General features: G+C 68.3%; 1 protein-coding gene across 1 annotated transcript in view; it reads left to right on the forward strand.

The window, feature by feature from the left end:
• Positions 1 to 11955, forward strand: part of MYO18A (myosin XVIIIA) — a 46560-nt gene that overhangs the window by 31216 nt on the left and 3389 nt on the right. The window contains exons 26-42 of the mRNA XM_019510967.1: positions 886 to 975; positions 1137 to 1256; positions 1590 to 1701; positions 1950 to 2077; positions 2175 to 2329; positions 2618 to 2741; positions 2827 to 3027; positions 3587 to 3697; positions 4295 to 4399; positions 4688 to 4834; positions 5104 to 5217; positions 5665 to 5781; positions 5931 to 6014; positions 6155 to 6292; positions 7408 to 7593; positions 7836 to 7975; positions 10300 to 10422. Of these exons, the coding sequence (XP_019366512.1) occupies positions 886 to 975; positions 1137 to 1256; positions 1590 to 1701; positions 1950 to 2077; positions 2175 to 2329; positions 2618 to 2741; positions 2827 to 3027; positions 3587 to 3697; positions 4295 to 4399; positions 4688 to 4834; positions 5104 to 5217; positions 5665 to 5781; positions 5931 to 6014; positions 6155 to 6292; positions 7408 to 7593; positions 7836 to 7975; positions 10300 to 10422 (2195 nt within the window). The remainder of the gene's footprint in view (positions 1 to 885; positions 976 to 1136; positions 1257 to 1589; positions 1702 to 1949; positions 2078 to 2174; positions 2330 to 2617; positions 2742 to 2826; positions 3028 to 3586; positions 3698 to 4294; positions 4400 to 4687; positions 4835 to 5103; positions 5218 to 5664; positions 5782 to 5930; positions 6015 to 6154; positions 6293 to 7407; positions 7594 to 7835; positions 7976 to 10299; positions 10423 to 11955) is intronic.

Here is an 11955-nt window from a genome sequence, read left to right on the forward strand (position 1 = left end):
AGGGCTGCGTTGCAGGGGGTTTCCTGCTCTCTGTGTGTGTCCGTGTGAGTGCATGCAGGGGTGTGCCACAGGGGGTCTCTGCCCTGCCGCGTGCGTGCGTGCGTGTGTACACATGCAGGGGGGTGTTGCAGGGGGTTCCCTGCGTTGTGTGTGCGTGTCGCAGGGGGTGCCACGCTGCGTGTGTGCGTGCGGTGGAGGCGGGCAGGGGGCTGCCGCGCCTCTCTCGCGCTCAGCCGGCTTCCAGCACACGCAGCAAATAGCTGGCTAATTTGCAAATCAGCATGTCATTAGCATAGGAGAGGCGGCGGCTGCCGGGGCCCAATTACATGGTGTGGAGAATGGAGCGGGAGCTCCGCGCCAGGGGCCTGCGTGGCGGCTTTGCACGGCTGTCGCAGGCACTCTGCTCCCTGGCTGCCCGCCCCGGGGGCTGTGCGTGCCCCCATTCTCCTGCCCGTGCCCATGCCTTTGTTAGGGGCTCCGGCGTGCTGGGGTATCTGGGATGCTCCCCACATCCTGCTCCAGGAGGAGGCAGGGTCCTGCGGTGGCCGCCTTGGCCTCTGCCCTGGTCCCCCTCACTGCTTAGCAGGAGGAGGGAGAGCGGTGGCCGGGCTGGGGTCTGTGCCTGGGCCCGACTGGCCCCGAGCCTCGGCCCCCCATAGAGGAGCCAGCAAGCAGCGTGGAGGGTGCCGGCTGCACCATGCCCAAGCAGCCGTGGGTGGCCGGGGCCACGCGTGGGCTGCAAGACGGTGCCCGGAGCGCAGCCGGGAAAGCCCCCGTGAGCTCCTGGCACCAGCTGCGCTGCGTCACCCTGGCGGTGCTGCGGGGGCGCGGCGGGGGCTGCGCTCGGGCGCCCCTCGCCCAGCCCCTCACCCCTGTCCCGTGCAGGAGGAGATCCAGCAGCTCAAGGGCAAGCTTGAGAAGGTGGAGAAGGAGCGCAACGAGCTGCGGCTGACCAACGACCGGCTGGAGGGCAGGGTACGAGCCCGGGCGGGGAGCCTGGGGGGACCTGTTGTGGGGGGCACCGGGGCTAGCCTGGCCCCCTCCCCATCCCTGGGCTCAGTAGCTCCCTCCACCGGCCCCGGGGGGAAGAGTCCTGTCCTGGCGCCCGCCTCAGCCCGGCTCTGCTCCCGTCCCAGATCACAGAGCTCACGTCGGAGCTGACGGACGAGCGCAACACAGGCGAGTCGGCCTCCCAGCTGCTGGACGCGGAGACGGCCGAGAGGCTGCGGGCAGAGAAGGACATGAAGGACCTACAGGTGAGGGCCGGAGCTGCATCTTGCTCCCCTGCCCGGGTGCCCGCCTGGCCCCGCGCCCGCCACCCGTCTGCCAGCACAGGCTGCCCAGGGCCGGGCACGCTGCAGGCATGAGCCGTGCACCTGCCCCGCTCCTGGCTGCTGAGACCCCAGCCGCTCATCTGCCTCTGCTGGGTCCTGGCCCACAGCTCCCCCTTCCCAGCTCTTGTGCCTTTCCCCTCGCCCCGGGGCAGCCCGGAGGCCAGGCCTCTCGGGTCTTCCTGGGGCATTGGGGTGCTGTCGGGAGCTGGGCTGGCCCCCTCCCTCCGCGCTGAGCTGGGCCTCTGCCCCGCTCAGGCCAAGTACGACGCGCTCAAGAAGCAGATGGAGGCCATGGAGATGGAGGTGATGGAGGCGCGGCTCATTCGTGCGGCCGAGCTCAACGGCGAGCTGGACGATGACGACTCGGGTGAGGGTCTCGCCCCCTGCCCTGTTCTCCCCCCGCCCTGCTCAGCAAGGGCCTTCGTGCCGTGGGCGGGTGGCAAGCTGGCTCAGCGTCTCTGTTCCCTGCCCACCCGCTGTGGCCGTGGCTGCGTGGCATGGTCGCGGAGCCGCACAGGCAGCCGTAGCTTGAGACCCCCGTCAGGGTTGTGTCCTACCTGCCCCCCTGCCCGTGCCGGGCTTGAGGTGCCTGACGCGGCGCTGCCCCCCGCACAGGCGGCGAGTGGCGCCTGAAGTACGAGCGCGCGGTGCGGGAGATCGACTTCACCAAGAAGCGGATGCAGCAGGAGTTCGAGGACAAGCTGGAGGTGGAGCAGCAGAGCAAGCGGCAGCTGGACCGGCGGGTGAGTCCTCCCGAGCCCAGGGGTCCTGCCCATAGCCCCGGCGCAGGCTTCAGGCTCCCGTGGTCCTAACCCTGCCACGTCTGGCCCCGGCCCGCAGCTGGCCGACCTGCAGGCCGACAGCGACGAGAGCCAGCGCGCCTTGCAGCAGCTGAAGAAAAAATGCCAGCGCCTGATGGCCGAGCTGCAGGACACCAAGCTGCACCTGGAAGGGCAGCAGGGGCGCAACCACGAGCTGGAGAAGAAGCAGCGCAGGTGGGTGCACGTGGGCGCGAGGGCAGAGCCCACGCGGGGCAGCAGATGCCCTCCTGGCTCAGCTGCCTGCGGGCAGGCCCCTGTGCACAACGATTCCCAAGCTCGCGGGACGGGGTAGGGAAGGCGGCAGGACGCCCACACGCGCTGCTCTGCCAGCCCCGGCCCTCGGAGCGGGAGCCGCGCCCGCTGTCTCGGCCCACCTGCCACGGTGCGTGGGCGACGAGGAAGGGAGGAGGGCCGTTCCCGGATGGCGGCTGACAGCCAGGGCCCCGCGCCCCCCGCCCGCAGGTTTGACAGCGAGCTGGCGCAGGCGCACGAGGAGGCCCAGCGGGAGAAGCTGCAGCGGGAGAAGCTGAGCCGGGAGAAGGACGCGCTCATCGCCGAGGTCTTCGGCGTCCGGCAGCAGCTGGAGGTGAGCACCCGAGCAGCGCCCAGCCCCGGTGCCCAGCCCACGGGGGCAGCCGGCTCAGCGGGCTCCCACTCCGCTCTCTCGGCAGGATAAGGACGCCGACATCACCAGCCTCACCCAAAAGGCAGAGGCCCTGGAGGCCGAGTTGCAGGACATCTCCTCCCAGGAGTCCAAGGACGAGGCCTCCCTGGCCAAGGTGAGGAAGCAGCTGCGGGACCTGGAGGCCAAAGTCAAGGACCAGGAGGAGGAGCTGGACGAGCAGGCGGGCACCATCCAGATGCTGGAGCAGGTACCGGGGACACGGCGGGCTGGGGAGGGTGCCTGGCGCAGCCCGGTGCCGTGTCACAGGGGTCTGGCCTGGGAGCGCAGCCCTTCTCCGACAAGGGATCGGGGCCGCCCCGAGCCGGCAGCTTCATCTCCATCGCGTTGCTGGGCTGGTTTCGGGGCGGGGTGGTTTCATGCACACGGTCATTAGCTGGGCTGGGCCGTGCCGCCCGCCCGCGGAGCCGAGGCAGCTCTCGCCGCCTCCCGGCTGGGTCAGGTTTGCTCTGGCATGCAACTCGGGGGCCTGGCTCTCGCCCAGGGGGCCGTGGGGCCTGGGCTCACCGTGCTGCATGAAACTGCCCGGGCGCTGGGCACATCCAGCCTGTGTTCCCCAAGCTGAACCAAGACCCTCGCATTCATGACACTTGTGGCTTTGAACCGGCTTTTAGGCGGGTGCGGGCCCCAGGGCTGGCCTGGATCCCTGGGTGTGGGGGGCCGGGTGCACGAACGCCCTGGGACCGGGCAGCCGCCGAGCACGGGCGTCTGCGGGCAGGCGGCTGTGACCACGTCGTGCCCACGTGCAGGCCAAGCTGCGGCTGGAGATGGAGATGGAGCGCCTGCGCCAGACGCACGCCAAGGAGGTAGAGAGCCGCGACGACGAGGTGGAGGAGATCCGCCAGTCCTGCCACAAGAAGGTAGGACCCTGCCCAGACCCTTCCCTCGCCTCTTGAGGGCACTGTGGACCCAGGAGGGGCCCTGCCACCTCCCTGCATCCTAGCACAGCTCTGCTGCCCGGGGCTGGGTCCCTCCAGCTTGCGCCCGGCCCCTGGGTTTGCCGCACACTACATGCCTGGCCCCGGCATCCATCCACGGAGCTGCCCGTGCCCATGCCCGTGTTTTGGGGGTGCCCACACCTTCCCCCTTCTGCTCCATCCCCTGCCACCCTCCCCCGCCATGAGCACCTGTGCAGGCTGCCAGCCAAGGAGCTGGGAGCCCTGGTGCCACGTGAGTCGGGACACGGCCCTCGCTGGCTTGGCAAGTTGGGCCAGCTGCTCCACTCGTCCCCCACCGGGGCCGAGGCTTTATCGAAGTTGGGCAGGTCTGGGATGGGGGTGAGCACTGGAGCAGGCCTCTAATGAGGCCCCCGCCGATGCTCCTCAGCCCCAAATCCCAGCTCCGGCTCTTGCAGCCACGTGGGCTTGTTTTGGGGTTCGGCGGCTACTTGGGGGCGACCCGCTCCCATCCTGGGGCCTTGAGTGCTGAGCCCCCGCTGTGGCCTGCCCTCCCCACAGCTGAAGCAGATGGAGGTGCAGCTGGAGGAGGAGTACGAGGAGAAGCAGAAGGTGCTGCGGGACAAGCGGGAGCTGGAAAGCAAGCTGTCGGCCGTCAGTGACCAGGTGCCGCCACGCTGGGGAGTGGGGGGTCCCCGCACCGTGCCTGGCCTGTCCTAAGCTGACCCTGGAAGGGCGAAGGGTGCGGTGCAGGGAGCACGGTCCTGTCCTGCGCTGCGGCTGGCAGGGTCTTTGGGGCAGGGCTCCTGCCCTGGGGGGGCAGTGACATCTAGCCCAGGGGTGCTGGGTGTGCGCTTTGGTGTTACCCACTAGTTGCGGAGGGTGCCAGGCCGTTGCCCTCCAGGTCTGGGCGCTTGACCCTGTGCGTGCCTGACCCCCCCCACCCATGCCCAGGTGAACCAGCGGGATTTCGAGACGGAGAAGCGGCTGCGCAAGGACCTCAAGAGGACCAAGGCGCTGCTGGCTGATGCGCAGATCATGCTGGACCACCTCAAGAACAACGCGCCCAGCAAGCGGGAAATCGCCCAGCTCAGGAACCAGGTGCCTCCCTGTCGCGGCCAGCGCTGCGCCGCTCTTGCTCTGCCGGGCTCCAGACCTCTCTCGGGGGCTCGGTGTGCAGAGCTGGCTCTTCTCACGGAGCTGCCTTGCCTTCCCCCGCGGCCCCTACCCTGTGCCCGGCTCCCCGGGTCCCAGAGACTGCAGCCCCAGAGCCGGCTCCTCGGGTCCCAGCCCAGTGGGCCGGGCTGGGGGTGCAGACCCCCACCCGGCCTGGTGCTGATCCCTCCCCTTCCCCCCGGCGCGCTCTGCAGCTGGAGGAGTCGGAGTTCACCTGCGCGGCAGCCGTCAAGGCCCGGAAGTCCATGGAGGTGGAGATCGAGGACCTGCACCTGCAGATCGACGACCTGGCCAAGGCCAAAGGCGCGGTGCGTGCTGGGTGCAGGCGGGTGGGGACGGTCTGTCCGTGCGTCCTGTAATGCCTTGGCTGGGGCGTGGCGCACACGTCCTGGTGGGCAGTTCGGGCACACTCGGGCCAGGGTGCAACACGCCAGCGGGGGTGGGAGGCCGTGTTGGTAGCAAACGGGCGGGGGCTGGGCTCACATCTGCAGGCACCTGGCTGTGCCCAGCTGTCCATGAGCTGCTCCATCCGTCGTGCTGCATGGGGTGGTGCAGGGGAAGGCCCCATCCGGTGTGCCTCTAGGTTCGGTGCAAGCACTGCTCAGCCATCGGACCCACTGGTGTGATGCACGGGGCTTCCCCCGGCTGAGCCCCTCGGCAGCCCGCACGGGTGGGAGGCGTGGGGTGCAGCACTGAGACTGGGGGGGGCCAGGAAGCGGGGCTGGACCCAGCCTCACTGCCCCCTCTCCCGGCAGCTGGAGGAGCAGCTGAGCCGGCTGCAGCGGGAGAAGAACGAGGTGCAGAGCCGCCTGGAGGAGGACCAGGAGGACATGAACGAGCTGATGAAGAAGCACAAGGCGGCCGTGGCCCAGGTGACCAAGCCGCTTAGGCCCGGCGTCCCGGGGGCTGCCGCCCTGTCCTGGGGTGGGGGGGAGCCCTGGGGGTGGCAGCGCCCGTGGCCGTGGCCTTGCCGGAGGTTGGGGGCTGGGGTCTGGATTGTGAAACGGCTTCACACCCGCAGGCCTCCCGGGACCTGGCCCAGATGAACGACCTCCAGGCCCAGCTGGAGGAGGCCGGCAAAGAGAAGCAGGAGCTGCAGGAGAAGGTAGGCGCTTCGAGGCACAGCGTCAGGCCAGCAGCAGTGCGGCACGTGTGTGGGATCTGCTCTCCCCTGCCTCCGTGGCAGGAGGTGCCCGGGGGTCGCACCGCGGTGCTGATGCACGTGCCCCTCCACCCCCCACGCAGCTGCAAGGCCTGCAGAGCCAGCTGGAGTTCCTGGAGCAATCCATGGTGGACAAGTCCCTGGTCAGCCGGCAGGAGGCCAAGATCCGCGAGCTGGAGACGCGGCTTGAGTTCGAGAGGACGCAGGTCAAGCGCCTCGAGGTAGGAGCGGGAAGAGGGTGGGGAGTGGCACGCGGCTGCCAGCCGGCTCCGGTCACCTTGCCCTGGGAGATCCTAGGGGGATCCACTCCTGCCACTTGGCTTCAGCTCGCAACCACTGGCCTGGTGCCCGGGCAGCCCGAGGGGCCCGCGGGCCTGGAGCAGACGCGCTCAGTGCCCGGCAGCGCAGCATCGGTGCAGGGCAGGGGCACAGGCCTCCGCCGAACACCTGGGGTCCCCCCGTCTCCTCCACAGCCCCGTGCCCTTGTCCCTGAGCCCGTCCCCGGGCAGCCTCGCTGTGCCGGCTGCGCGCGCCCCGTCCCCGTGCTGCCGGCTCTGCAGGACGGCGATTGGCGGCGCTGATCACAGTAATCTGCCATCCAGCCGGTGCCCGGCAAAGTGCTGCTATTTCCCTGCATTGACTTAGTGAAATTATAGACTCTCCCGCACCCGCTAAACGCAGCTGCTTTATATTCTGCCGCCGCGCTTCCCCGCTGCCGGGGGAGCCGAGGAGCTTAGCACTCCTCTTCATGTTTCCTTGCCATTATTTCCCTCTGCCGGGGCCATAAATATGCAGCGGCTGACTGGGCGGCGGGGAAGGACGGGATCTATTTTTCCCCACATTACATGCTGTAATTACTTCACACAAAGTTAAATCTATTTTTCCAATTCACCCCCGCCCCCGCGCCACCGCTGCCCCCTCCCACGCCCGCGGGGACGTTTCGCGGCACGCTGCGGCCCCCCCGGCCAGGCCCCCTCGTGTAAATTCATGGCGCGGGGTTCGTTTGTTCCATTAGCGCGCGGCGGGAAGCGATGGGGTGTTGCCGGCTCCCGAGCCGGAGCTGGGTAATTGCCGCTCTCCACCGGGATTATCCTCGGCGCGTGAACGCTGATGCCGGCGCTGTTGGGGCCGGTGTCACCATCGCCTGCCGTAGCTCGGTGGGGGGAGGCAGGGGTGGCACGGGGATTCACCCAGCGCATGGGGACCCTGCAGCCTCCCGGGGCTCCCAGCCGGGACTCCCGGGCTCTCCTGCTAGGCCCGACTGGCCCCCCGCGCCGGTGCGAGGGGTCCCCGTGATCCGCGGTGCTGGGGTATGACTGTGCCCCGCGCCCCGCAGAGCTTGGCCACGCGCCTGAAGGAGAACATGGAGAAGCTGACGGAGGAGCGGGACCAGCGCACGGCTGCCGAGAGCCGGGAGAAGGAGCAGAACAAGCGGCTGCAGCGCCAGCTGCGGGACGTCAAGGAGGAGATGGGCGAGCTGGCCAAGAAGGAGACGGAAGCCAGCCGCAAGAAGCACGAGCTGGTGAGCAGCCCGGGCGGGCACGGGCCTACGGGGCATCGGGGGCTTGTGCCTGGGGTCAGCCCAGAAGCCCCCAGCCCAGCGCTGGGTCACTGTTGCCCTGCAGCCCTCACTGGCTCTGGACCCTGTGCACCCCACAGGGCAGGCGAGCGGGATTTGGGGGTGCTGGTGCCACCCACTGCCCCCTTCCGGTGTCTCAGGGCTGCCGTGTGGGGCCCACTCTCACCCCTTTTGCCTTCCCCCAGGAAATGGACCTGGAAAGCCTGGAAGCTGCCAACCAGAGCCTGCAGTCTGACCTGAAGCTGGCGTTCAAGCGCATTGGGGACCTGCAGGCCGCCATCGAGGACGAGATGGAGAGCGACGACAACGAGGACCTCATCAACAGGTGAGCAGGGGCCCCTCCAAACCTGCCCCCACCCCAAACTGGCAGGAGAGCCGTGGCCCAGGGCACGGTGGTGGGGTAGCATGACCAGGGAGCTGGGAGCACCTGGCCCAGACGCAGCGTGTGGTGCAAGCGTCCCTTCCCCACGGTGGGGCTGCTAGAAAGCCAGGCCCCCATCCCCTTCCCCGCCTCCAGCTCCTTCCTGTTGCAGTTCATTTTCTGGTTTCTTTATCTCTTTCCCGTTCATTTATTTCCTCTTTATTTCCTCGCCCTCCCCCCCCCGCCGCCCCCCCGCAGCCTGCAAGACATGGTGACAAAATACCAGAAACGCAGGAGCAAACCGTGAGCACGGCCTGTCTCCTTGGCTCGGACCTAACCCGCGTGCCTAACCCGCAGCATGCCCGCAGGGTGCCTGCCCGCAGCCCTGCGTGCCCCACGCATGTGCGTCCTGCCCCTAAACCTCTAATCTGCCCCGTGCCCGGGCACGGCCCCATCACCGCCACCCCGCGCGGTTTGCTCGCCTGCTGCAGCACAGGCAGGGCGCAGCCCTGGGGAAGGGGGGCTGCACGTGGGGGTGTCTGGAGCGCCCTCCGCCCCACCAGGAGTTGGCTTGCAGAGGTGGGGAGGGCTGGGGTGCCCTTGGCAGGGCAACCTAGCATGCAAGGGGCAGCGTCTGGGATGCATCACCCCAGCCCCGAAGACGGAGCAAGCCGGGAGCTTTCCCAGCGCCCACGTCTGGGGCCGCCTGCGAAGCGGTTGTGCCGGCACGGCGTCTCCTGAGCGTGAGGGCCCTGTGGGTTGCGAGAGGATCTATAACAGCTAATGATAAATGTAATAGTGTGTAACAGTGATAGAGGGCCACTGGAGCCTTGTTGTCACACACAATTAATATCCTCCGCAGCTCCGGCTCCGTTTGTTTGTTCCCTGGTGATTTGGAACCCGGTTAACTAATGGCACGCGCGCCCGGACATAAATTGTGTTTGACGGCAGGTTTAATTCCGACGATTTAAAATCTTGGAGGCCCCCAGAGTTTGTTTATGGGGCTCGTGGCTTGCGAGGGCAATCGCCGCCGCGCCAGGCAGTGCGGAGGCGGCTGCGCGAGCCAGTGCCGCTCCTCGCTGCGAATGTAACGAGGAGGATTCGTATGCAGGGGCTCGCCGCGCTCCCCCGGCAGCCTCGGGCTGGGCGGATAAAGCGCTCGTTTAAGACTGTGTTATACGGCCGTTCCCAGGCGCGCGTGCTGTCGCAGCCGCCTCCCGGAGCTCCCCGGAGGCTCCCCTGCCCCGGCGGCCGCCGAGTGCTGCGGGGAGCTGGGCCGGTGATGGAGCCCGGCGCCGAGGGAGAAGAATAATGCTTCGATTTCCTTATAGATACAGTTGTTATTGCCATCACCCTAATGAAAGCAGTAAACAGTTATGTATTAGCAGAGATTTATACACAAGTGCCTTTAATGCAGGGGAATGGATTTTGCAGCGCGCACGGCACCTTCGTGCTCGAGGCGATCAATATGGTTACGAACGGCGGCTGTAAATTACTGGGCGGAAGCCAGATAGGGCGGCTTTTATGCGTGCATATCAATCAGGCGGCGCTATCGCCGCGGAGGGGCTTGCCCGGTGCCGTAAATCTGCCCGGCGCGCTCGTGCGCCCGCTCGCTGGCGCCGTGCCCGCTCCGGCAGCTAAATGCCCGTTTACGCGGGCCGGCAGCCTCGCGGCAGTGCTGCGCTGGATGGAGGCCCGTGGAACGAGCCCGTGGAGAGCCCTCCCCGCTCGCGGCTCACGGCAGCGTCGCTGTTGCTGGGCTCTGGCTCCTTCTCCCTCCCCTCCCCCATCGTGATTTATTCGGGGCCGCTATGCTGCATGGCAGCGCCAGCGAGCTTACGCTGCGGGGAGGGAAGCCGGTGCCTCGACAGCCACGGCCGCGCTGGGCTCGCGGAGGAGGGGGTGGTGCTGAGCTCCGGAGCCGGGCCACGTCCTGCGTGAGTCCAGCTGGACCGAGCTACCCGGGGTGCAGGATGCCGGCCTGTGCCCCTGACAGCCCAGGTGCTGCAGTTCGTGGACACTGGATCTCTGCACACATTTGCCCCGTGCCAGCCCCACCAGGCCCTGCCCGCGTGCAGCTGCCTCCCCGGCTGGGAGCGAAGGATTAGGACCCCTTCCACCAGCTGCCCCTGGCAGCAAAGGTGGTCATTGCCCTCTGGGCATGGTGGGGGCAGAGGGCTGCAGCCCAGCTGGCCGCCCTCACCGCGGGCTGGCAGGGCTGGGCTCGCCGCTACCGGGCACTGAGCACACCCTTCCTCTCCCCCTGCCCCTTGTCTTCCTCCTTGCAGCGAGGGGGACTCGGACATGGATTCAGAGCTCGAGGACCGCGTGGACGGGGTCAAGTCCTGGCTCTCAAAGAACAAGGGCTCGTCTAAGGCGGTCTCAGACGACGGCAGCTTGAAGAGCTCCAGGTGGGCATGGGGCTGCGGGGGGGCGGGCGATGACCCCTACCCTGGTATGGAGGCAGCCCCGGGTGCGGGGGCAGCGGGCACGGGGGAGTTAGCACTCGCAGGCATCTGCGGGGGCCACGCTGTGCCGGGCCAGGGTCTTCATTGCAGGGAGCATCCCTCCATGGTCCGAGGCACGGCACGCCTCCCCGCTGCTCCGTGTGTGCTGGGGGCACGGGGGCAAGTGGTAGCCCATGGGCACGCGCTGCCAGTGCTGACAGATGGTCCCTGTTGGGAGCCTGGAGGTGTCTGCCCCATTCCCGTGCTCCCAGGTGGCCCACGACTGGCCGTGGGGACCCACGTGCGCCAGGCGTAGGATGCCTGCAGCCGGTGCCGGGTGCTAACGAGCCAGTGTGCACTGAACGACATGGCAGACCCCCAAGCCGGCTGCGGCAGAGCCCCCCGGGCCCATCAGCAGGGTGGCGCAGGCGGCGGTGGCTTTCCCAGCCCCGCACAAGCGGCGCGACCCAGGAGCGGGACGGCGCGGTGCGGCGCGCGTCCTTGCAGGGAACGCCTGCCTGATGAGCGCAGATCGGTTTCGTACAAAGCCAATTTCCTGCTCTGGCTTCAAGAGTCCCAGGGGCCCCCGCCCACCCCCTCCCCCCCGCAGCCGCCGCCGGGCGAGGGAGAGATCTGAGCCTGCTGCTCTTAATTGGTTTAATTTATTCCGCGGCGCCGATGTAAAACGTTTTGTTATTGGAGGTGATTCCATCTTCTCCGCGGCCGGGGGGAAGCGCGGCGGCTCCAGGTAGCTGACAACCGAGTCAATTGACCGCAGCGCTGCCAGGGGGAGCGGAGCCGACGGGCCAGAACGATGCCCACCGCTCGCGTGGCGTTCGCGCGAGGCTGTTTCGCGCTGGCAGGCGGGCACGGTGCCCTCCCCTCCGCACCCTCATGCCCTGGGCTCACGCGCGCTCTCTCTCTCCCCCTGTGTCTGTGTGCCGCTTGTCTGTCGGTCGCTCCCCCTCAGGTCGGCCCCCAGGGAGGGCAAGGAGGACAAGGAGCCCAGCGAGGCTGGGGACAGGCCAGCCTCGGTCATGAGCTCCCTGAGCTACCGGAAACGGGGCAACCTGAAGGACTCGATCGGCGGCCAGGGGGACGAGGAGACGCTGTTCTCCACCCTGAGCGAGCGCCCGGCCTCCCCCGAGCGTGCCTTCCGCAGGGCCACGCGGCACACGGTGGCCGGCGCCTCGGACGCCTCCTGGAAGAAGCCCCAGGGCGACGAGGAGCCCGATGACCGCGGCTCGGTCATCTCCCAGGCCTTCTCGGAGGCCAGCAGCCGAGCCCGCAAGGGGCTGGAGAAGCGGTGGTCCGTCACCGCGCCCAACTTCGACAAAGCCTCGGCCCTGTCTGCCCCGGTCAGCCGGACGCCCTCTTTCCGGCGCGGGCCGGAGGCCGACGAGGACGACGCTCGCTCTTCCCTGAGCTTCGCGCTCTCCAGCCCCGGCAGCTTGCGGCGCAGCATGTCTCGGCTGGACGAGCCGCTGGCGGGGGTCT

Source organism: Gavialis gangeticus, unplaced genomic scaffold (assembly GCF_001723915.1).
Source record: "Gavialis gangeticus isolate Ggan-Ray unplaced genomic scaffold, GavGan_comp1, whole genome shotgun sequence".
NCBI classification, from domain to species: Eukaryota; Metazoa; Chordata; order Crocodylia; family Gavialidae; genus Gavialis; species Gavialis gangeticus.